At 39.8% G+C, this 25,566-nt stretch overlaps 1 protein-coding gene across 5 annotated transcripts in view; it reads right to left on the bottom strand.

The window, feature by feature from the left end:
- PXK (PX domain containing serine/threonine kinase like) overlaps positions 1–25,566 on the bottom strand; it is a 1,650,359-nt gene that overhangs the window by 151,731 nt on the left and 1,473,062 nt on the right. For 2 of the 5 annotated variants that reach the window (XM_044078801.1, XM_044078799.1), the window contains exon 18: positions 9,996–10,025. The exons of 2 other annotated variants lie outside the window; for them this stretch is intronic. In XM_044078801.1, coding sequence (XP_043934736.1) covers positions 10,009–10,025 — 17 coding nt within the window. In that variant the 3' untranslated portion in view covers positions 9,996–10,008. Of the gene's footprint in view, positions 1–9,990; positions 10,026–25,566 lie in introns of all 5 variants that reach the window. One more of the 5 variants, XM_044078800.1, reaches the window with a different exon arrangement.

Here is a 25,566-nt window from a genome sequence, read left to right as displayed (position 1 = left end):
CCAATTTTCCATCAAAAGCCACAATAACACCCCTCTTGAAATCGTTCCTAGTACCAAGCTACTTGGCATTACCATCGATGAAAACCTAAAATTAGACTCCCACATCCTCTCAGCAATCAAAAAACCCACCAGAAAATCAGCCTCCTCTACAGACACAACTATTACCTTACTCCATCTTCCCATCATACCCTTGCATCTACCTTCCTTCTCCCCTCTCTCTTGTACGGTGCTCCCCTATTCTCCAACCTACAACTCGGGCTCCGTGCTAAACTTGAGGCCTGTTGCAACAAAATCTGCAAATTTGCAATCAATTCTAAGAACTCTTCCCATAACTGTCACTCCCTACACACCCTAAACTGGCTAGAACTCCACAACCACCTAAAGTACCTACAACTTACAACAGCCCACAAACTCATCTTTAAACCAGTAGAATGCCCCTCTCTTGCTAAATCTCTAACACCCTACACACCTACCTGTACCCTGAGATCCACAGGCCAAAACCTCCTGCATGTACACAAACCCATCCACCCAACTGGTAAACTACTACTATCCCACACTATAGCCAAACTATGGAACAATCTCCCCACACCACTACATAATATACCCAACCACAACAATTTCAAATCCATGCTTCTCTCCCATCTCTCTTCCAAATGGGAATGTCCTTCACATGCTCCCACCTAAAACTCCCACACTACTAACTCCACACCTAAATCATCATTTCTTTGCCTACTTTAACTTATTTCAGAGATCTTGCTCAGAACACCTTTTCATAAATCTTTTGCATGCATGCCTCTGGCCTAACTTACTCATATTCTCAAACTTTCATTGTTTGTTTTTCTTATCCATTGTACCCATAATATTGTTTTCCTCTGTAATATTGTTAATTTGTCTCTATTCGTATGTATTTGTATGTCTGTTTGGGGCTTTTCCCCTCGGGTCTCCACTGAAAAAGGGCAATTCTTACCCAGCTGAACCAACCCGGTTAACAAATGCAAATAAATAAATAATCTTTACAAAAGAAGACAGGCAACTAGATAAATTCAAATAAATTCCATAAACTACGAAATAAAGTAGAAATTTATTCTTAAAAATAATATGTATACATGGAAAAACTGAAAAGGGCTCTTGGCATATATTAAGGCCTGAAGATCAGAAATCCATCTGGGTGATATGACTGAAATTAAGAAAAATGCTTTTCAAGAAAAAAATAAAATAATAGGGCCTTAATACTTAAGGAACAGAGCTGTGTCCCTTATATATTATAAAAGGCTGCAAGAAATTTGACTGTCTGTGTGTGTTGTTTTAAAATAAATTGCCTATGATCATTCAAATTCAGAAGGAAGATTAGGAAGATTAAAACAATGACATACCCATTTCCCTTCTTAACATTAAATGTACGTTGTTAGGGGAAAAGGGGGAGCCACCACTGATCCCGGGAACTATCGCCCTATTAGCCTGATGAGCCTGGTCTGTACAGCTATGGAACGTATCATCATGGAACTCATAAACAAAGACATTGGTATCCTCCAAATTCTGGACCCCACCCAGTTCGGGTTTGGGAAAGGCAGATCATGCCTCCTGAACCTGATCAGCTTCTTTGAAGCAGTCACCAAAGCCACAGACGAGGGTAAGGTGGCTCAGACAGCCTATCTTGACCTTGCCAAGGCTTTTGACACCATCCCCCACTCTGGAATTATAACTAAACTAGGTATAAATCCCTATGTCACAAGATGGGTTGCCAACTGGCTCACTGACAGAACCCACTCTGTAAAAGTAGCAGACTCTAAATCCAACTTCAGACCAGTGACAAGTGGAGTACCATAGGGTTCAGTCCTGGGACCTTTCCTGTTTGGTATCTACTTCTCTGAAGTACAGGCTAACACAGGACAACTTTGGCTAACGAAGTTAGCAGATGACTACAAACTAGGAGCCATAGTCGAATCCCCAAATGATGTGGACATCCTTCAGAAGGGCATCACTGAGATAGATGCCTGGTGTCAGAGCCATGGCCTCAAGCTCAATGCCAAAAAGTGCACTGTCATCCCCTTTGGTAAAAACACTGTACCCATGACCTACCACATAGGCGGCAGTCTACTTAACGCCGAATATGTAATAAGAGACCTTGTGACACAGGTGGACACTAGTCTCTCCTTTGATAATCACATCACCACAGTAGTCAGGAAATCCTTCTAAGTGGCACACCTCATCACAAAAGGATTCTCATCCAGGAAAAAAGAGGTCATTGTTCCCCTCTACTCGACACTCATTAGACCCATTATAGAGTACAATGCCCCTTTTGGAATGTACCTCACAAGACATCTGCAGCAGCTGTAAAGGCCACAGCAGTACCTCACAAAGATGATTACTGGCCTCAGATGCCCTACACTGACAGTCTCAAAAAACTCCAGCTTTACTCCATAGCATATCACCTACTCCGAGGTGATCTCTGCCTAACATATAAGGCTATGTCAATCCTAGAGCTGTCGAACATGCTACACTTAAAGAAATCCCAGTCCCTCCAAGCTACATGCTCTACGGACCTAAACCTTGTCACCAAAATAAACAGGACATACTGGAGGGATAGATTCCTGTCCCAGACACTTCTCATACTCTGGAAAGTACAGTTTTGTACCTACCATAAATGTAGATGTTAGAGTGTACACCCTGCTGCAGTCATCACACTTGGGTTATCTTGTCGTCAGGTGGTCCCGCAGTCGGCCTTAATTCCAAAGTCTTGGTCCGGCGTTGGTTGCTATCGCTTCTTCCCTGACGTCAGTGCGCCAGGGGTATATATAATGCATCCAACGCCATTTTCTTCAGTCTTGCCCCAGATGTTAGGTGCCCCCAAAAAGGTGGTCAGTAATTAGTACCAATCTAAGAAATTTAGCACAAACACAACATCCCTCCAGCTATACGCAAATACATCAGAAAGGTATTGTAAAGATTTAGTCAGTTAGGTCAGAGGGGATGGAGGGTAACCTGGACTGCAGCAGGGTCTACACACGAACATCTACATTTATGGTAGGTACAAAACTGTACTATGTTCATCGTGTTACCTTGCTGCAGTCATCACACTTGGGTAGAATCCCAAAGCTAAGGATGGGAGGAGGAGTCAAAGAGGGTTAGAGAAGGCTAGAAGGCCCTGCAGAACTGCAGTGGCGAAGCCAGCTCTAGTCTTAGAGTAAAGTGGTAAGTGGTAGTGTTTGGTGAAGGTGTGTACTGAACTCCAAGTTGCAGCTTCCAAAATATCCTTGGTTGGCACCCCCCTGAGGAAGGCTGTAGATGTAGCTGCTGCCCTGGTAGAGTGGGGCCTTATGGTAGCAGGAACTGGTTTCCATGATGGGTATAGCAAAAACAAATGTAATGTCCTATCCATTTGGAAATGGTCTGTTTTGATATAGCCTTCCCTTGGGAAACTGCAGCATAGGATACAAAGAGCTGGTCAGATTTTCTGAAAACCTTAGTTTTATCCAAGTAGTAACGAAGTTGCCTGTGAATGTTCAAGGAATGCAGGAGTCTTTCTCCTTTGTTCTGTGGATTTGGATAGAAGGTGGGTAAGTGGATGGTTTGATTTAAAGCCATACTGGATACCACCTTAGGCATGAAGAAAGGATTAGTTCATAGAGAAACTCTGTCTTGATGGAAAATGAGGAAAGGTTCCACTGCCATTAGTGCCTGCAGCTCTGAGACTCTTCTGGCTAAAGTTAATTCTAGCAGAAGGGCAGTCTTCCATGATATAAACTTTAGATCAGCAGAGAAAGCTGGTTCAAAGGGAGGTAGCGTAAGTTTTTCCAGAACAAAGTTGAGGTCCCAGGTTGATGTAGGTGCTCTCCTGGGGGGCCTAATGTTTTTTGCCCCTCTGAGGAACTGCCTTAGAAGTGGATGTGAAAATAAGTGTGGATCCATGTTGTAGTGGGCTGAAATAGCGGATGCGTGGATTTTAATGGATGAAAAAGAAAGTCCTTTGTGCAACATCTCAATTAAATACTGTAGAATCTGAGGCATGTGAGGCTGAAGGGTACTTTGGCCTTTAGCTTGGTTCCAGGTGCAAAACCTTTTCCATTTGTCCGAGTAGGCCTTCCTGGTGCTGGGCCTCCTAGCTTCCAGAATAACATCCATAACTGCTTGAGGAAGAGGAGCTGGCTGGATGCTTAGGTGATTTGCCATGCAGCCAAATTTAAGGTTTTGAGCTGGCTGTGTAGAATCTGATTGTTTTGCTGTGTGAGCAAATGGGCAATTTGTGGTAAAATCAAAGGTGGGCCCTGGGCCATATTCCTTAATAGTGGGTACCAGTGCTGGCGTGGCCAGTCTGGGGCTATGAGTATCAGTCGTGGTCTCTCCTTTCTGACTTTCAGAAGCACCTTTGAGAGACGAGGCAATGGAGGGAAGGCATATACTGTCAGGTTTTTCCAACTGAATGAAAGTTCGTCCACTTTCCAAGCTTGATGGTGAAGTGTCCTTGTACAAAATTTTGTCAGCTGATAGTTTTGGGGGCTGGCAAACAGGTCTATGTCTGGGAGGCCCCATTTTTGAGTTATCATTGCAAATACTTGTGGATCCAGTTTCCACTCGTGGGGATCCATGATGTTTCTGCTGAGGTCGTCTGCCAATGTGTTCTTTTTTCCTAGCAGGAATTGAGCTTGTAGCTGAACTTGGTAAGCCAGTGCTGTGTTCCACAAGGTCATTGCTTGCCTGCATAGAGGGTAGGAGTGTGTACCCCCTTGTTCATGTACCACATTACTGTGGTGTTGTCTGTCCTTATTCTAAGTTGTCCTGGATGTAAGAGGTGCTTGAAGGCTGTCAGAGCATTCTGTACAGCTAGCATCTCTTTTTGACTGATGTGCAGATTCCTTTGATCTGCAGTCCATATGCCTTGAACGCACTGTCCTGCCATGTGTGCCCCCCCCCCCAGGCATAGTCCGATGCATCTGTTGTCATAGTTTGCCTGGCTGGGGGCAAGGTGAAAGGCTGACCCTTGTTGAGGTGACATGCCTGTGACCACCATGGAAACCCTTGTTGAAGGCAGGGAATGAGAGATATCATTGTGTCCAAGCTGTGGCTGTGTTGAGACCATACGCTTTTTAGGTACCACTGTAATTTCCTCATATGCAGCTTTGCAAATGATATTAGTAGTATGCAAGATGCCATGAAGCCCAAGGCCTGCAGAATTTTTCTTGCAGGGAGTTGGGTCTTTATTGCCATTGTTTTGAAATATTGAGTCAGTTGTAGTTGTTTGTCTGGCGTCAGATAAGCCTTCTGGGCCGTTGTATTCAAGCTGGCACCCAGGAATGTCATATTTTGTGAGGGTACTAGTTTTGATTTCTTTTCGTTTACTGTGTACCCCAGGCAACTTAGAAGATGTTTTACAAAAGCCAGATGTTGTAAGAGGACGTCCTTGCTTTCTGCTTGGATGAGGCAGTCGTCCAGGTATGGGTATATTTGAATTCCTCTTTGTCTGCAGTATGCAATTACTGGTGCCAGGCATTTTGTGAAGACCCTGGGCGCAGTGGATAAGCCAAAGGGCAGTGCAGAGAATTGGTAATGGGTTGAACCTGCAATGAAATGGAGGTACCTTCTGCAACTTTGTCTGATAGGGACATGCAGGTATGCCTCCTTGAGGTCCAATGTTACTAGCCATGCTTTCTTGCCCAACATGGGAAGAAGCTGCTGCAGTGTTTGCATCTTGAATTTGGGTACTTGTAAGAAGGTGTTTAGAATTGAAAGGTCCAGAATTGGTCTCCAGGCATTGTCCTTTCTGGGGACTAGAAAGAGTCTTGAGTAAAATCCTTGGCCTTGCTCCCGTGTAGGTACCAGTTGAATGTCTCTCATGTCCATGAGAGCTGTAATTTCTTTTTGTGCCTCTGCCCATTGATTTTGTGGCAGGTTTGGCATTCCTCTTTTCGTTGGCAAGGTGTGGCAATGGAATCTGTATCCTCATGAAATTATGTCTAGGTCCCATTTCCCCTTTGTGACGATGTGCCAGTTGTCTGAAAAAAGTGCTAATTTTCCTCCCAAGGGAGCTGCCAAGAGAGTCTTGCTTGGCCATATGAGGTTTAAGTCATTGAGTTTGCCTTCTAGTAGTTTGGGGCCTGTCTTCTCCTCCCTTCTGTGTTGCAGTGCCCCATTGTCGAGGTCTGTAGTGGGCATGTGGTTGTCCTCTGCTTCTTGGGTGTCTGTATTTACCCCTCTGTGGTCTGTCAGTAGCTGGAAAGGACCAATTTTTTGTTGGCCAATTTCTGCTGAAGCGAGGGGGCTGTACTTGTAGAAAATCTTTGACAGTCTGCATAGATTTTGCCTTATCCTCCATTTTCTTTAAGACTTCTTCTGCTTTAACTCCAAATAGGACATCCCGCTGTAAGGGAACATCTAGAAGCTTTGCTTTAACATGATCAGGCAGAGTTTGTTCCTTTAACCAAGCATGCCTACGTATAAGACCCAGTAACAGCTGCTCTGCAGGAAGCCTCCAAAGAATCAAATCCACATTGTAAAGTATGTTTGCCCACCTGTTCAGCTGCATGCAACAGATCCTGCATTTCTTTCAATTCAGACTGTTGAGGGAGTGTGCTCATTTTTTGTCTTAATTGAGACATCAAAAATTGCTGGTATTTTAGCATGTGAAATTGACAATTTAGTGCCCTCATAGCTAGAGTGGCTGAAGTGTAAACCTTTTTCCCCCACCTGTCTAGTGCTCTGGAGTCCCTTTCAGAGGGTACAGGATTTTTCGCCATAGTAGCCTTAGCCCCTTTGGGACCCTGGGAAATAGTCTCTGGATCAGCAACAGGGCTTTTATAAAGGAATTTGTGGGAGTCAGGCACTCTATAATATCTGTCTGGTTTGGCTGAAGCAGGAGGCAGAGAATCTGGATTCAAACTAGATTCTAAGTAAACATCATCCACAATGTCTAAAACTGGAGGGATAGCAAGAGGTCTGTGCTGGGGAAGTAAAAGAAACTCTCTGAGCCTTTTCTTTGAGTCAGAGAAGTCCTGACCTACCCAATGAAAATGTTCGCTCATAGTGTGTAAAGTTTCCCCAAAGGAGTAGTCTTCAGGGGGAGAAGCTGAGGGAATGGAATCCTCAGCATCAGAATCTTCATAAGGGGGAAAAGAGTAATCTTGGTCCTCAGAGGAGCCTGAGGAAATAGACACTTGATCAGAGGAGGCATAATCTTCCTCTTGTCTAGGCCTTTTGTCGGGGGGGGGGGGGTTGGGAACCCCTGATTAAAGAGATCAAATCTTCAGCCATTTTAAGCATCTGTTTCTTAGGCATGGGGCCTTGAACTGGAGACTGAAGTGCAGTCTTTTTTGGTTTAATAGGAGTTTTAAGCTTAGGCCACTAATCAGTCTCAAAGATCTCACCATTGCACTGCCCTTCTCCAGCTGAAGTGGTTAGAGCTCCCTCGCCTGCTTACTCTGACTCAGCAACTAACTGCCTATACAGTCTTATACAAACCTGACAACTGCCCAGTTCTATCTGACCTTGTCCAACCCTACACTAACCTAAAATCTCTTAGATCTGCTAATAAAGTATTATTGAAGGTTAACAAAACCCAAAACTCTCACAACGTCTCTTTATACTCGCATATCATTGCCAAACACTGGAATTCTCTACCTCAGCATATTCTGTCCATCAATGATGCACATTCATTTAAACAGTCCCTAAAGGAATATTTCACCAAACATAGGCTTTGCTCATGTTCTCCACCAGGCTAACTAATTTAACCTCTCTGCAACATTAAACTTTAGAACTAAAGTCACTCAACCACCAATGCAGCAATCTCCGGTAGCTATGTCGGGTAAAACAGCATTTGTAACTGAAGTCTAAAAATGACACAAAATCCTTAAACACAACTTGTAATTCTATTTTCACAGACTACAGCAGCACATCACTTGCAAATAAGAACTGTTAGGACATTTCAGGTATGACATTCTTACTCTGCCAGCCTTTAATGCATAAATACAATGCTGTGGCATGATACACCCACAAAAGGATCAGCACAGTAAGAAGAAGATAGTACACTACACTGAAGTTAGTTAAGGTAGTGCATGTTACAGATACTGCACAAAGATGTACCCAAACTCTGACGATCCCTTTTACTTCACCTTAAAGAAGCCTCCTCTTTCCCACCTTCAATGCTCAGCTCAAAAGATGTCGTCATCAAAAATCCGACTGCAAGTGCTTTTCCACTGGACAGAAAAACTAACTCCCTCCTCACTTGCGTCAATTCTACTTTGATCCTCTGTTCTCAGCTGCTGCCTCCCTCTCATATTTACTACTAAAATTAATTCAAATTTGATTTTCTACTTTGCTGATATTATTTTCAAATTGTATCAATTGTCTATGGGATAATCTATCTACTGGGATTACCCTGTGTTTGTGAATCTGTTCGGTTTTCTTTTCTGCGAATCTCTTCACTCTGGATGCTCCTGCAAATAGTCTATAGTGATCCATGTACTATCCCGCTAAATAAACTAAAATAAAGAAAGACCACTGATTTCTATATAAACAAAGTCCCAAGACAAATAACAGTATCCAATGTTTTAGGAATCAGGACCATGTTGTCACATTTTCACATTTTTCAGTGCTTAAAATTTTGGGGATTAAGATGATGTGTGCACATAAGTGTAGTGTGTGTATGTATGTATGTATATATATATATATATATATATATATATATATATATATATATATATATATATATTTTTTTTTTTTTCCAGTTTATAAAACAAACAACAGACTCACTGAATTGCTTATGCTAGTTAATAAATGTTCTCTGGACAATGTCATACCAAGTCATATTTGATCATATTTTTACATAACCATGCAAGCAAATACTTGAAAATTAAATAAGTCTGGCTGAATTCATACGTGTAAAAATCACTCAGAAAGTTATTGTTATGATACTCACTTTTCACATCAGTCTGACATAAATGTGCATGTTTTAGCTCATTACTTTTGCAGTCAGACCAGACTACCCAAGGTAAAACCATCCTTCAAACAGGTTGCTGCATGCACACTCGAAGAACATTTTTAAAAGTGTTGCAAAAAATATTCACATTGTTAATCCAGTTATCATGCAAAGAACTGCTCTGTCTATACAGTATATATTGAGAAAAAATAAATGCATTGCTAGTAATAGATTTCTTTTTCCTGAACTCCCAGTGGGTGCATAAATATTATGCAAATGTTCACTGTTCTTACAGTACGTGTACTATGCACTTTATGACATAAACAAAGACACGAGGTCCTACAAAAAAAAAAAAAAAAAAACAATGCACCATATTAGTCTAAACAGTTGCATATGTAGTAAAGGCAGAATTCTCTATGCAAGAAATTTAGCTGAGGTATTACTTCTCATAATAGCAGTACATTTCTTTGTAAAATTAGGGAAACTAGGTTAGTAACACTTATAAAGTTTCAATGACTTCTCAGAACAATGATTCTGGAAAGAATCTAACCAGTTATTACAGGCTGCTTCACATCAGGTTTTATACATGAAAAGATTCTCGGTAAACAAAATTTCAACAGTAAGACAGTACAGTAAACAATACAGTCATACGTGTCACAGTCCAAGGATGGTGAATCAATATTACGAAGCACCATACAAAATAAAGTACATGCCACCTCTACAAGGAGAGATGCTTACATTTCAAAATACAGAGAGTATACATCCAGGAAGGCTACCTTTTGTTAAATATAACACATTTTTCCATCAAGAAAATGCCTATAAGGATGTTTTCAGAAAAGCTAAACTACTTAAAGTTTATAATCCTGATGCTAATATATTAAATCATCCCCTTTGACTGTGGCACTTGTTTTTAAAGATTCTGCATTTCTTGTTAAACACTCTTATATTTAGTTTAAATCCAGTAATTTTGGAAGATAATGCTTTTTAGTACAACTATTTAGTGCAGTATTCTAATATTGAAAAATAAGTTTAACAGAAATGTAGCGTCTTTAAAAAAATGAGAAAAATGATCATTGGCTTACATTACCGAAACGTCATGTTCAAAATGGTGCATGCTCTACATTGAAGACAGCAAAAGAGGGGGAAAAAAGAGGAGATATCAATCATTAGAATTCTTAAAATGCATTACCCATTCCTATTCAAAGGTAGTACTCCTTCATATTTTGCATGATTACTAGATAAATCGAAAATTCAAAACATAAAAGAAAACCTGTGGCCATAATTTCAAACTTCACCTGATTAAAATCTCCCATACCAGTCTTTTTTTGTGGAGTGAAATTAGAAAAGTCAGAATATCCTGATACACTGATTTTGTCTTTGAACAATTACTACTTTCAATGGCTCACAGGTTTTCTATAAACTAAGGAAGCTAAATACATGTAAAGCTGCTTCAGCTGACAGAAGAGTACTTAAGACAGCAGCCAGAAGAATGGCAAGTGAAGAAAAAGTAAACTAAAATAAATAAAAATGTAGCAGTTCTGGTCAAGCTCCTGTCACCCAATGGTTATGCATCACCCAAGCCTGAGAAAATGGAATCCATTCAACCACACCAGGTGCACCAAAAATGAAGTCAGAGATTGGTATCAAGCAAGGAGCAAGATACAATGACAAGAAGTGCGCTGCCTGAGCAGAGGCCAAATAGAGCTGGCAAGGATAAGCATGCATTGTAAAAACAGAATGGAATTATCCAAGTCCATGAAGTGAAGGAGATGATGATGGCCGTATATTTTCTGCTTCATGATGAGTACTTTCTGAGCAGCAAACTCCTATCATTATTCCATAACAGTGAAGCAAGAAAGATGATATCAGGTAGCTCTGTTACATTCCCGTAGACACCAATTAATGACAGACTGTTTTGTAGCAAAACACGTGTCATTTACAGCCTCATGTTTTACATATAATACAAGGTCTCCAGAGGCATACATACACATTCACGCCTGCTTACTAAGATGTATACAATTTTGTCTGCCAAAACTTACCATAACATATACAACTCCTCCTTTAAATCTTCAGCACAGATTTGTAGATTACATGAGCTTATGAGCTAATACTGAAGATGGCTCACCTAACTGGGTGGTAGCCCTAGTCTACAGACCTCCGTCTCTAACTAGAAATGAGAAGGAAACTTTTTGTACTTTTTTGGACAGGGCTATTACACAGTGTTTACATTGGTTATTCCAATGTGTATTTGATGACAAAAGTGTTCCACATATATGGAAAACTGCTTTTGTTAGCCTTCTTTTTAAATGTGGTAATAAATATGCATTAGATAATTAACGTCCAATTAGCCTAACATGCATTTTGGATACATACTTTGAAAGACTGCTTAGTTTATTGATAACAGAGAAGATGAGTACTAACTTGGATTTGTTTTCAGCATGGTTTCTGCTCTGGTAGAACACGTCCTGCCAACTAACTTATTTTTTAACTAAAATGTATGGAAGGCAGTGGCCCAGGGATTGGCAGTTGACATAATTCACTTAGACCTGTGTAAGGTATTTGATTCTGTGCATCAAGACATGCTTTCGGTTCTATTAAAGCTGGGCATAACTTGGTTAGTAGTTGGGCAGATCAGTCAATGGCAGAGGTGGGATTAGGGTTAACATTGAATGTACCTTATCTGTAGGAAACAAAGTAATTATTAAGTTGGAAATTATAGGATTGGAGACATAACAGTTGGCAGATGTGATTGACTAACTAGGCACTGCCAAAGGAAGGGGACGAGGTACAATGGAGTGACATGGTGGAGACAGTACAACAGGCGGAAGAAACACAGGTTGAAGACAGAAGCAATGGCTGGTGAAAACACTGGAGGTATTCTTGGCTGGTGGAATAGCCATTTTTAAGGGTTTACCTCTGCAACAGGGTTTTCGGTTATTAGAAAGAAGATGTTATGCAGATGCAGCAAGGCAAGGAAGAATGAAAGAAGGAACCGAGGGGGGGGAATAAAAACTTGCAGTTCCTCAACAGCCACAGAGAAGATGATCACTGGTAAGAATAAAAAAGTAAAAACAACAGTAGTATGTCATTATGAGTATTATTTTGTCACTACGGTTTGGCATTAAAGACATAACAGTGGTAATCCGAGAGCTGAAAGTTTTTGTGAAGTGACATCTGAAACTCTAATTTGCTGGTATAATTTATGACCGAGGCTGAAAAGAGAAATGCAATAACACCATGGAAAGACTACTTTTTTCAGAGCTTTGGACTACAACTAAAAAAAAAATGTTCAGTTTGGACTTCAGATATGAATCAGCAAGAGTTAAAAACTGCTTTTATCTTTCAAAATACAGTAAAGTACATGAAGTTAAACAATACTGATGAAAGAAATGTATGGACTGGAGGTTGGGAAGTGTATATTACAATGGATGTTGAGGACAGGGAAATTGAACTTATGTCAAATACAAAAACTGTGAATGGAAAGTGAGGAACTGTTAGATACTTGGCCAACCTAAAGCATGTTATTTCTGTGCGGATGAAAATCATTTAGTACAATAATGTAACAAACAAAAGTGTGGCCAGTGTGCAGAGAATGGAAATAAAGCAAAAAAACTGTTAGCTTTTTTGTAGAAAATGTAACAAATTTGGACACTTCCGGTTTGACCGTCTCATATTATAAAAGGAAATAGTAGTTGAAGAGGAAAGCTAAGAGAGACCGTAGAAAATATTATTATAGAAGATGCTGAATGAGAATGTGGTAAAGGGAAGGGGATATTGAAGAAAGGCTTAACAGAGAGAGAGAGAGAGAAGAAATAACAGTTCAAAGTGATGTTATTAATATACAGGAAGAGAACAAATTTGCAGTTTTAGACAGTGATTGGGAAGAAAATGGAGACAAACAAGAAAGTGAACAATCAATTGGTGGAAGACTTAGGAAGAAAACAAAAGTAAGTTATGAAAGTAAAACACAAAAAAGGAAAAGGATGACAGGAATTTTAACATTAAATGTGAACAGCATTAGACATAATATAAGGAGCAGAATGTTGCAAAAAATAAATTAAATTAATTAATGAATGAATCAAAATAAAATAAATAAAAATGGACGTTTTTACTTATTAGATACCAAATGTAACAGAGGAAAAAGGAAAATAATACAGGCAATATGGGGGGAAGCAAATATTTTGGTTGGTAATAAATGAAATATGTTCTAGAATAGTAATTCTTATAAAAATTAAGAAATAAGAATTCTTTCTAGATGTAACAATAGTAGCACCAGGGAGTGCAGTGATATGTATAAGAATGAAATAAACCTGGTCAAAATTTATAGTGATTCATGCATACTAATGAAAGAAAAAAAGATGTTTAAAGAAATTACAAAATTTGTGTTAGTAAATATTATAGAAAATGAAAAACAACATGCAACATTAAAATGTTATGGGAATTAGTAAAATGTGGAAATTTAAAAGTAGGAATGAGTACAGGATGGACGTACAAAAAGGGAATTTTTAAGAATGAAATTGATTATATAGTTTATTCTAAAGCCATTAAAGATATAACTAGAAGAGTACAGATGGCAGAGTTTTCAGATCATAGAGAAGTATGGATTAGAAGCTAGGAAAATGGAAAAATAATAAAGGATGGAAAAGGGATGAAGAGATTACATAGTTTAAAAATAAGGAAAATAAGGACAAATAAATATTATGGAAGGATCATATGACAATGAAACCATTTTATAAAAAAATGGACACAGTGGTGGATGATGTATAAGCAGATGTATAAACAGAAGTATAAATACACATTTAAAATTTTAAAGAAGATAAGATTAAATATAAATACGTTTTAAGGAAGTATGAGAAAAGAGATATAACAGGGAAGTGAAAGAATAAGGCAAACAGGAAAAACATGTATAAAAAATACAGAAAAAGTAAAATGTTATATAGACAAGCACTTTTTTCTACAAAGAAAGAAAGGATTTCCCCCTTATTTAAGAAAAGTAAAACCAAAGAGAAGGAAAGATGTATGCTATCTTAGAGACATAAAATACAAACAAGAAGATATTATGAAGGTGGTAGACAATTTTGTAGAAAAGAGGAAATGAGTGGGGAAAGAATGGAAAGTGAAACAAGTCTGAAAAAGGGAAGATTTTTTTTAAAAAATGATATAATGAAGGAAGAAACAGAGAAGGTGATAAAAGAAAGTAAGAATGAATCAGCACCAGTATTGGATGGTATAAGCTATGAGTATTACAAAGAAATGAAAACAGATGAAAGAGATTTTTTTAATATTAAATGAATGAATGAATGAATGAATGAAGGAAGGAAGGTATAATGGAAAAAGATATATGGGAGAGTGATTTATATCGAAAAAGGATGAAAGAAAAGATGTAAAAATCAGAGGCCTACAACACTAAGAAACATTTATGAAAATACTACAAAAAAGAATGGAGAAAGTACTGGTAGAGGTAGTAGGAGACGGGATCTATGGTATAAAAGAAGAAGGGGTGAAAGAAATGTTAATAATAGTGAAAGAGTGGAAAGGATGATACTGAAAGGAAATAAAGTAAATCTGACAGCATGTCATGTAGTTAAAACCTTTGATAAAGTGAGCCATGAAGCAGAAATGTGGCTGATTTTACAAACGTAGTATACTGAAGAAAATATTAATGCATTAAAGAAATGCAATGAAAATTCATGGGTACAAGTTAAGATAAATGGATGGATGTGAGAAAATAAGTAATAAGAGAGGAAATTTTACTTACTGGCATTTGTAAAACAGAGATGTCCAATGAGTATGTGCTCATTTATATTAGTATTGAATGCAGCAGTACAAAGGTATGTATAAAATGAGGGAGGCAAGATAGGACATTGAAGAAAATGTTATATTAATATGCAGGATATGTGCAAATGATTTAGTTCTAATAAAAAAACACAAGGGATGGATAAGTGAGGTTGCAATTAGGATCAAAAAGCTGTTACAAAGCTGATCTGCAGTTAAACAAAATGAGTTTAAGGGATTTGGTGAGATAAAAAAATACATGAAATATATTTCACAAGAAAGGAAATAATGATTTGTGGAATGGATAGAGATACTGGGACAAATAAAAATATTAGCTTGGTGGAAAAATTTGTATCTATCATTTTAGAAAAAGACATATATGTTGAATACTTTTCGAACTCAAATGGAAAGAGAGTTTAGAGATTTTTTAGCTTTATTTGGGTCTCAAGGCCGAACCAGATGAGGAGGATAATTTAGAATAATAAAAAAAGGTGGTTTAAATAAAAAAAAAATCTAGTGGTGCATTTAGCATATCTGCATTTATTTTTTGTAATGAGTAAAGTAAAAGGCAAAAATGATATAGGAAAGATGTTATAAGATGCATATAAAATGTGTGGGAAATAAAAAAAAAAAAAAACAAAGGATAGGATGTAACAAAAAAATATTAGAATCAAATGAAGTTATAGAAGTTAAAAGTAGGGGAGGTTGATGGGAAAAGAAAAGAATGGTATAATATGATTTTTTAATATTTTTGTTGAGTTTACCCACGGAAGGAAAAAAGATAACGAAAAAAAGGCAATAAGAGACAGAGGTAAAATATTTGAAATATTTTTTATTAAGCACAGGATTGCTTGTGGAGAATTTTATTAGAAAAGTTAACTATGAAAGGGAATATAAAATATAAGGTAAAAGAGAAAAGAAAAAGTGCTGACTTAGCGAAGAACAAACAACAAAACATTGCCTTTTGGACTGCAAAAAAAATAAGGAATTTTGTGAAAAGTTTAAAGATGGATATATTTAAATGTCTAAATATGAATATAATATACAGGAAGTATGGTAAAATAAAGAAATGTAATACTGATAAATGGGCTAACGTACTTGTTGGGACAATACAGGAGCTGTGGAAAAAAGATGCATGAATTTGTTACATAACTAGAAAATGAGCAGTATGATGTATTAGCTAAATAAAAAGGTGGTTGTGGAAGGAAGGAAATGTTTCATCTCCTAAGCTCCTGCTTACAAGTACCAAGGGTACTAGAACTTGCCATAAAATTGGTGTGCATGGCAAGTCTTAAAAAGGCCCCACAGGTTGTTAGTCTATCACCAATCTATGAACATACAATGGGGGACTGCAGGTAAATACTAAAGAAAAATAAGAATGAAAGAAATAGAACTTAACTTTTTTGTGTTGATAACTTGTAAATAATTTTAAGTATGAATGTAAAAAATGTGTGTGTAAATAATCAATTTACAGTGTTTTTTTCCTGTAAAAATGAATTGAAATGTAAATAAAGTACCCCTGCTCTTTTCGACAGGTACTGTGGGACCTTTCACATCCACCTTAGCTACCACCAACTCAAGTAGATGGAACCTCAGTTTAACGTTTCATCCGAGGGATGACACACTCAGAAGTGTAGCTTCCCTTTATGATGCACCACAGTTTCAGCAATCCAGCTATATGGTGTTAGTTGTCCCCGTATTCTGTAAGGTACTGGTTGATTCATAGAGATGTTATACTAATGTTTAAAAGTATGAATAGTGCTATTATGTTGGCTGTTCTTTGGTGTCTTCATATGCTTGATATCACGAATAATTCATTTCTTGTGAAAAATTCCACACAATAGCACCAGTTTTGAAAAAAAGAAGTTATGTTCTTATCATAACGTTCCATGTGAGTTGTTCATCTCGCCGTTGTTCTTTACACGTGGGTTCGGAGATCTTTGACTAGCTCGAGGCACAGTCCCTATCCCATGATGCTCTCCTACCAACCCCAGATCTAGTTTGCTGAACCAGCAAGAAAAAAACATACTAAGCAACCAAATTACAACATGTATATAGTATATAACTATTTACAATAGCTAAACAACAGTCTGGCTGGAAAGAAGGACACTAGCAAGACCAACCAGACCACCAGTCATACCCATTCTTCCATAACCTGGAGGGAGAAGGTGGGAGGGAGTGTAAGAACAAAGGCAAGATGAACAGCTCACATGGAACGTTATGGTAAGAACATAACTTCTTTATGTGAAGTTGTTCAATCTCGCCGTTTGTTCTTTACATGTGGGTAGCATCCCAAGCACCCTAATCCTGGGCGGCTCATGGGAGTACATTCCTGAGAACGGTGGAACCAAATGAAGCCCTGTCCCTGGAGGCCCTGTCCACTTTGTAATGAGTGATAAATGTATGAGGTTTGGACCAAGTAGCAGCTGCACAAATGGTGTCCGAAGGTAAATGGGCTGCGTGGGCTAAAGACGTAGAAACAGCCCTGGTAGAATGAGCTTTCACTTCACGTTCTAAAGGTTGTTTAGCTGAAGAATATACAAATTTTATACAATCAGAAATCCATTTGGACAATGTAACTTTGGATACCAAAAAAACCTTTCTTATCTGCATAGGAAACAAATAGTTGATCAAATTTCCTAAATTCTTTTGTTCTGTCCAAATAAAACCTCAATTGTCTGTGAACATCAAGCTTATTTAACATGTACTCCAATCTATTAGCATGATGTCTGAAAAAAGTAGGAAGGTCAATAAACTGGTTCAAGTTTGCCTCAGAGCAGACCTTAGGGAGAAAGGTTGGATTTGTTCTTAAAGACATTCTGTCGGGGTAAAAGACTACATATGCAGACCTGATAGAAAGTGCTTGTAGTTCAGAAACTCTACACGCCGAAATAATAGCCACCAGGAAAATTGTCTTCCAAGAAAGCAACTTCAAAGGACAAGATGATGCAGGCTCAAAAGGGGGAAGAATGAGTTGAGATAGTACCAAATTCAGATTCCAGGGAGAAACAAGATGTCTGATAGGTGGCCTAAGGTGATGAGTTCCTTTCAAAAAGGCTTTACATAATCTGTGGGACATAATGTTAGAACCACTGCATCCCACATGTAAGTTAGATATGGCAGCCAATTGGACCCTTATCGTAGAAGCTGCCACACCATCGTGGAAGAGCGAAGTCAAGAATTCCAGAATACTATGAATAGGGGTGAAATAGGGATCAATACCATGCTGAGAAGCCAAATGAACATATCCCTTCCATTTGCTGTTATAAAATTTCCTGGTGGAGACTTTGAGAGAGGAAACTAGAATATGTTGAACCACTGAAGACAAATCATGTGACCTGGCTAAGTTGGGAAGTGGAGCAGCCAAGCTGTCAGTTTCAGGGAGACAAGAGAGGGATGAAAAACTCCCGACAAATGAGTCAGAAGGTCGGGCACTGGGTCCAGAACCCAAGGTTCTCCCCACTTGGTATTGCTGTAGGAAGGGGAACCATATCTGCCGAAGCCAAAACAGGACTATTAGAATAACAGTCCTTTCCAGGCTTTTGGCTTTCTGTAAGAATCTGGGGATCAGCAGGATTGGAGGGAAGGCATAAAGGAGACCCGAGGGCCAATCGTGTACAAGTGAGTCCCTTGGGCTGTCCCCCAGTGGAGGGTACAGGGCAAAGTAGCTTCTGCATTTGGCATTCATCGGGGATGCAAAAAGGTCGCAGCAAGGCTGGTCCCATCTGCGGAATATCCTTTCCGCCACTCGTTTTTTGAGGGACCGCTCATGAGGCAACAGAATAGCTCTGCTCAGTTTGTCCGCTATCACATTGGATGACCCGGGTATGTGTGTTATCAGAAAGCACCCGGTGGATACAGCCCACTGCCAAATTCTCAGGGCCTCTCGGCATAAGGAGTAAGACTTGGTTCCCCCTTGCTTGTTGATGTACCAGACTACCGACATGTTGTCTTGTCTGTATTGCAATCGTCTCTTGAGGTAGAGAGTCGTGAAAGTGTTGCAACGCTAGAAACACCGCTCTCAACTCTAGGACATTGATGTGCAAATGAGATTCCATGTCTGACCAAGTGTCTTGGACAGTTCTTCCCTGAAACAGCCCCCCCACCCTATCAGGGAAGCATCCGTGGTCATTGTGGCTGTGGGAGGGGGAAGTACAAATGGGTGAACTACAGTAACTTGGTGGCTGTTCAACCACCAAAGAAGATCCTTTTTGCAAGCATTTGTCAGAAGAATCTTGTGTAACATTGGAAGCTGTTGATAAGGCCACTGTGTGAATAGTAACCATTGGAGTATCCTCATGTGCATTCGTCCCAGAGGAGCCGCTATGAGTATCGCTGCCATGGTGCCTAACAGCTTCAGAACCAGGAATGCCGGAACTTTCCTTTCCGTTAACAAATGGGACACTTGACTTCGTAAAGATATTACGCTTTCTTGAGGCAATCTGACCAGGGAGGAGGTGGTGTCTAGATCTGCTCCTATAATGGAAATATGCTGCGACAGCACTAAAGCAGATTTTTCGAAATTTAAGGTTATGCCCAACCTGGTACACAGGTTGATAGTGTAATCTCCGGCGCAAATCAGTTGATGCCTGGTGGTGGCGGTGAGGAGCCAGTCGTCCAGATATGGAAACACCCGGAATCCTAAATGTCTCAGGTGAGCCGTGACCACTGCCATACATTTAGTGAACACTCTGGGGCCTGTGGTGAGACCAAAACTGCAGAGCTCAGAATTGGTAGTGAATGGCCCCCAGCTGGAAACACAAGTGATCTCTGGATGGCCTGGCCATTTTGATGTGGTAGTACGCATCCTTGAGATCTATAGAGAACATCCAATCACCCATTTCGAGAAAATGAAGTATCGATTAAAGCGTGACCATCCAGACCTTTTCCTTTTGGACAAAGGTGTTTAGTTTGCTGAGGTCTAAGATGGGCCTCCAGTCCCCTATTTTCTTTGGAACTAAAAAGAACCTGGAGTAAGTTCCGGATCCTATCTGGTCCACCGAGACTGGCTGGATGACTCTCTTCTAGCAGCCTTTGAATTTCTATGGCTGCTAGATTCTGTAGACTGGGTGGAACGTCTGGGATTCTTGTACGAATGGAAGGGAATTCTGAAAAGGGAATGATGTAACCTCTGTAACTATGCTTTTTACCCAAGAATCTGATGCAATTCCTAGCCAGGCATATGGGTATAAAGCTAAGCGACCCCCGATTGCCCCCCAGAGCAGGACAGTCGGGCCTCCTCTCAGGAGTGCTGATAGGGCTTGCCAAGGAACTGCTCCCTGTCATCCTGGTTCTGCGGACCCCCTCTGCTGCCTGGGCAGCATCTACCATTATATCCCCCCCCTCTGCCCCTGGAGGGGGGTTCACTACGTGTGTTCTGGAAAGCTCCTTGGGACTTTCGGAACCACATTTTTCCACCTTTCTGTCCTTTGGGGTATGGTCTAGTGGGGGTGGAAATACGGACTCCTACAGCAGATAGAGTTCACACCTAGTGAGTGTCTCCTTGACTTTAGGCCCAAACATGGAAGAGCCATCAAATGGGGTATTAATAAAGGAAGACTTGAAGGCTTCCGCAAAGTAGAATAAGTGCATCCAGGATTGTCTCCGCAGAGCTATCTCTGAACCTGCTGCCCGGCTCAATCCATGTGCTGCATAAGAAATGAGCTGCATGGACGAGTTCACAATAGAATTAAGGGTGTTGAGCTGTGCCGTCACTTTCTCAGAAACAGCATCATCTGTTTTGCCCTGTAGAGCATCTCCAAGCTCTTTAAGGACATCTCGCTGAAGATGGGTAAAGTGAGTTAAATAGTTAAGCGATCTTATTGTAAATGTTGCAAAACTAAAGATGCATTTCCCATATTTGTCCATCGTCCTAGAGTCTTTATTTGGAGAATGAACAGAAGAAGAGGTTTCTGAAATCTCTTTCTTGGTGGCCGCCGCCGCCACCACGGCATCAATGGGGACTCCCTTCATAAGGAAAGACCTTTCTTGAGGGGAGGTGATAAATTTGTTGTGCCTCCGAGGGACCAGTTACATGGAATCAGGAGACTCCCATGCCCTTCGAGTGACCAAGTCCATTAATTCGTCAAAGGGCGGAGTAACCCAGGAGGTGGATGGTTGAGTCCCAAAGGCCTTCAGGAGCACCGACTCATCCTCAGTAGGGGTAAGGGACTGCCAGTCACCCCTCTGCCTTAATATATCCAGGATGTCTGCAAATGAGACATCCTCAGAGGAGGACCGTGGGGACCCTTCTGATTCCTCTAAGTTGGTGTTTGATGTTAATGATTCCTGAGGGAAATACAAATGCCTCCTCTTGCACACTCACTTTCTAGGGACTTCATCAGTCTGGTGAAGTCACCATCAAGCAAGGGCCCAATGGTGTTACCTGAGGCTCTGGGTCTCGACGCTTGGTAGGGACCTGTGGTGTAGGGACAGAATGCGGTCCTTTAGGGGAGGAAGAGGAAAGATCCGAAGAGGTAAGGGTCTTTGCAGATATGACCCTCCTCATGGCATCGAAGGCACCGGTACCCCGACCCAAGGAGTCCGCCGGTTCCAAAGAAGACGGCAACCTCCCAGGGGCTGAGACCACGGGCTCTGAACCAGAAAACGGAGCTGAGATCATCTGCGCCAAAGCCCCGAGAGGAAGAGTCGGAACCGAAGCGTCATTTCGACTCTCACCCCCGGAACAAGCGAGGAGAGTGCCAGCTCTGAGACTCTTCAATCAGAACTGAAGAAGTCAAGATCGATGGGGTCGAGGGCAGTGGAACAGGCCTTGGCTCCGAGGGTTCCAACACTATCAGATCCTCTCTTTCCGGCTCCGAAGGCTCAACTGGCCTCGGAGGAGGAGCAGAAATCGTGGTGGTGGGGTTGTAGGCTTCGAAGCCAGTTGGGTCGAAGCTGAAAGCAATTTGGCCATGGCCCGGTTTACCAAAAGCCTCTGCACCACGCGGTCCACATCGATGTTGAAAAGTGTACCGGAAGAATGGGTCAAAGGAGCTGAAGAAACTACCGACCTAAGGATCGGGGACTTTAAAACTTCTGACACCGGCTCCAACACTGTGATTTGGCTCCGAGGTAAGATTTCGGTGTACGGCTCCAAAGGCTGCGGAGCCGGCGACCGAGTCTTCCCAGAGGTGCTCGGAGCAGAAGACTTGTGCTCCGGATGACACCTTAGAAGACTTCGACCTCTTCGAGGACTTGGAGGTCTGGTCAGCCTTGTCTAATGCTTCTTGAAAGTCTGACTTCAACAGCCCTCTATCCACCAATTTCCTTCACCTTTCTAACAAAACCCTGCCACTGAAGGATGGCAGACAGAGCAATCCTCTTGCAAATGTAGTGGATCCAAGCAGTACACACAAGAAATGTGGTTATCGGTGATGGACATCTTCTGTCCACAGTCACACCTGTTAAATCCTGATTTTTGTTTCTCAGACATATCATCAAAGAAAACACACAAATATCAGATCCCTGATAAACAATAATGTCAATAATATCAAAAAAACAATAAGAACTTCTAGAAAGTTCAGACTCCTGAACTGCAATTGACTACAAGAATTATTTTATAAGGCCTTGACACAAAAATGTTCAGATACAACAAATCTAAGCACCTATGAACTAGTAGGGGATAGGGAATTAAATATGACAGAGCCCTGTCAAGTAAAGAAAGGCTAAAGGCCTAGGAGCAACTGCTCCGAATTAGAAAGACAAAAAATAATATACAGTTAACTCACTGAACAACAATTATGAGAAATATGAAAAATCTCACAAATATCAGATCCCTGATAGCTAAATAAGTAATTACATATTCTTCTAAGAAGAAAAAAAGGTTACTGGCCCGAGCTTCCTCCGAAGATCGTGTGAGACGTTGCAGCGGCAAACTAGATCTGGGGTTGGTAGGAGAGCATCATGGGAAAGGGACTGCGCCTCGAGCTACTCAAAGATCTTGAGCTTGGAAAGCGGCCGACTCAGAGCCGATGGATCGGCTCTGAACCCATGTGTAAAGAACAAACGGCGAGATTGAACAACTTCATATATGATGTTTCAGAGCTGGAAAATTATGGAATGCACTACCAACTTGGATAATACAGGCTTCTAGTCTGAACGGCTTTAAGGTTGGAAATGATAAATGGTTTACAGATGAAGTTTATACAGGTGACAAGCTCATATAAGGTCACTGCCGTGGCCTTGAGCTTGATTTGAATGAACATTGAACAGTGGACAGTGAACTGATCCTAGTAACACAATTAGCTTGGGAAATACATACTAAATAACTACTTTGAAGATTGGCAGTCAAAGACCACAGCACAACTGTGTAAGTATACACACTGTTACAGGATCATTACTGCCGGACTGAGTCCTGTATGGAGATGGGAAATACTTGGTCTGATAACCAAAACACCAGTGTGCAACCAAAGGCAATATAAAACTAGTAACCAAGCCAAAAGCCAACTAGATGGAGAATTCCCAATAAGGTCCAGACAAGATTTAAGCAGTTAAAATAACACTAATACAAAAACAAAAATATCAAGTGCTTTCGTCCAAACACAAGGACTTCTTCAGAACCATTTTACATCACTAAAACGTCATTTAAATAGCATTTAAAATCATGTGACATACTCATTCAATATTGCCTTAAAGAAACAGTAACAATAAGTATCCACTTTAAATTACTATAAAATTATTGATTTTTTCCTTTGTACAGGTAAAACAGATATGTGTTCATTAATACCAGGCAAAGTTGTTGCATTCAGCCTCAGTTGCCATTTTAGTTCACAATCCTCTACTCTATTCTCCCAAAAGCCTCCCTTATCATCCCTTTTAACTTTTATCAAAATGCCACATAAAAAATTTAGAATCATGACCACAATATTTTGTATGCTTATTTAAAGCGTTGTTCTCATCTTTATTTTTAATGGCATGCAAATGTTCATAAATTCATTTACGTAAACGCCTAACAGTTTTTCAAATAAAAAAAATTGTTACATTTTGAGCAAGTTAAAACCACACTATTGTTTGTGTGGTTTTACCTTTCTGACTTTGCTTTTGTTTTTACAGTTCAAGTTTAAGTTGTTTTTGCCTTGGTGTGAATTCATGGCGGAAGGTAATAATTCACACTCCCAGATTTTATTTTCACAAGATCAAACTAATGGGCTTGGAAGTGGCCTTGGAAGTCCCTTATTGGAGGCGAATGCCATCGGAGCCCTTACAGCTCTTGTTCAGCAATTAACTAACAAGGTGGATGACCTGTCAAGGAGAATTTCCGAACAGGGCAATGTTAATAGATATACTAGTGGTTTTAATTTAAATCCAGGTGCTTCACATTTCATACCAGCTAGAGTTCCTACTCCCACTACAACAGTTTGTGTGGACGAAACAAGTAATGGACTATTGAATATTCCAACACGCTCTAATGGTAATATTAATAATGGCCAGGAAGGTATTATATCTGCAAACAGGCTTTTTGTGCCGTCCTTAAATGATTTTATTAAAATGCCGTTTCAATTCGGGTCTGGTGACCAGAGTAGTAATGGAGGGGAGCAAACTGCAGTGAATAATATTGTTTCCAATTTAAAGGAATTTGATAATAAATTACTCAAATATAAGAAGCTACAAATGGAAATTCTTTATTTCAAGGAGTGTATCAAACAAACTGGTACCGAAAGGTTTAAGACAATGGAAATATCCTTCCGGTCTCATTAAGAACGCCAAATTCCACTTGCAGTTGGTGGAGATGTTTAACCATACAAAAATAACAAATATAAAGACTTCTCTAAATGACATTGAAGGGAGACTCAGAGGAAGAATTCCAAAAAGAATTGCTGCTTAACAAAATAGATGATTTAGAAAACAGGGAAAGGAGAAACAACATAAGGATCTTTGGTATGCCCGAAAACACTGAAAGTGAAGACATTATTTCATTCTTAACCTGGATTCCTGAATTTTTGGACTTGAAAGAGGGACTTTCATTTGGAATTGAAAGGGCAAATAGAGCACTGAGGAAACCTGCTTCTAACTCAACAAATACTCCACCCAGATCCATAGTTATAAAATTTCTTTCATTTTGGGACAACGAACTAATATTAAAATCTGCTTGGAGAAAATCACCCTTAAAATACAATCAAAGCCTGATAAGGTTTGACAATGATTATTCTTCCAGAATACTAGAACAAAGGAAAAAAGTATGGCCAATAATAAAACTGTTGAAACAAAATATTAAAGCACTGGCCATTCCAGCCAAGATAAAAATACTTTTTGCCAATGAGATGAGAACCTTTAATGACTTAGAAGAAGCTACTATATCCATCAAAAACAACAACATAGTGTATGTCCCAGAAGAAATGGAATGGATGGCCCCTACTCTTAAAAAAATAAAAGAAACAAATCATTGGACTGATGCTAGAAAGAAAAAAAAAACTGATTCCAAGATAGCTGTCGCAAAAAAGTAACACTTACAATTACATCTCTCAAAGTATCAACTGATATGGTACATCACTTGTCATCTGTTTTTATTTAAAAAAGAGGGTTTTTTAAACAACTGAGAAACAGTAATGATTTATTCAGAATGTTCAGAGAGTCCAATAATTCTTCACAAATAAAGGTAGGTCAAGATGGGTTACCATTTACATTATATATAAGCCAAACAAAGCAACATATAATACAAACACAGAAGTTTCTATTCCTCTACTTGAACTCAATGAATACTTATCTTGTTCATTTTTCATTGATTTTACTTATAATTTAATTAACTAATTTAACAAGGTACCATTCATTAGAGTTCAGACTCAAATGTAACAAATTAACATCATATATAATAGAGTAACAGTACAGTGTTTTGAAAAAAAAGTGCTGTCATAGAGAGTAATGCCTTCTTCAGTTAAAGTATG

The sequence above is a fragment of the Protopterus annectens genome, chromosome 7.part1, assembly GCF_019279795.1.
Source record: "Protopterus annectens isolate FY-2018-M chromosome 7.part1, PAN1.0, whole genome shotgun sequence".
Taxonomy (NCBI): Eukaryota; Metazoa; Chordata; order Ceratodontiformes; family Protopteridae; genus Protopterus; species Protopterus annectens.
Note: the sequence above shows the minus strand (reverse complement) of the source record. Positions and strands in the feature narration are given on the sequence as shown.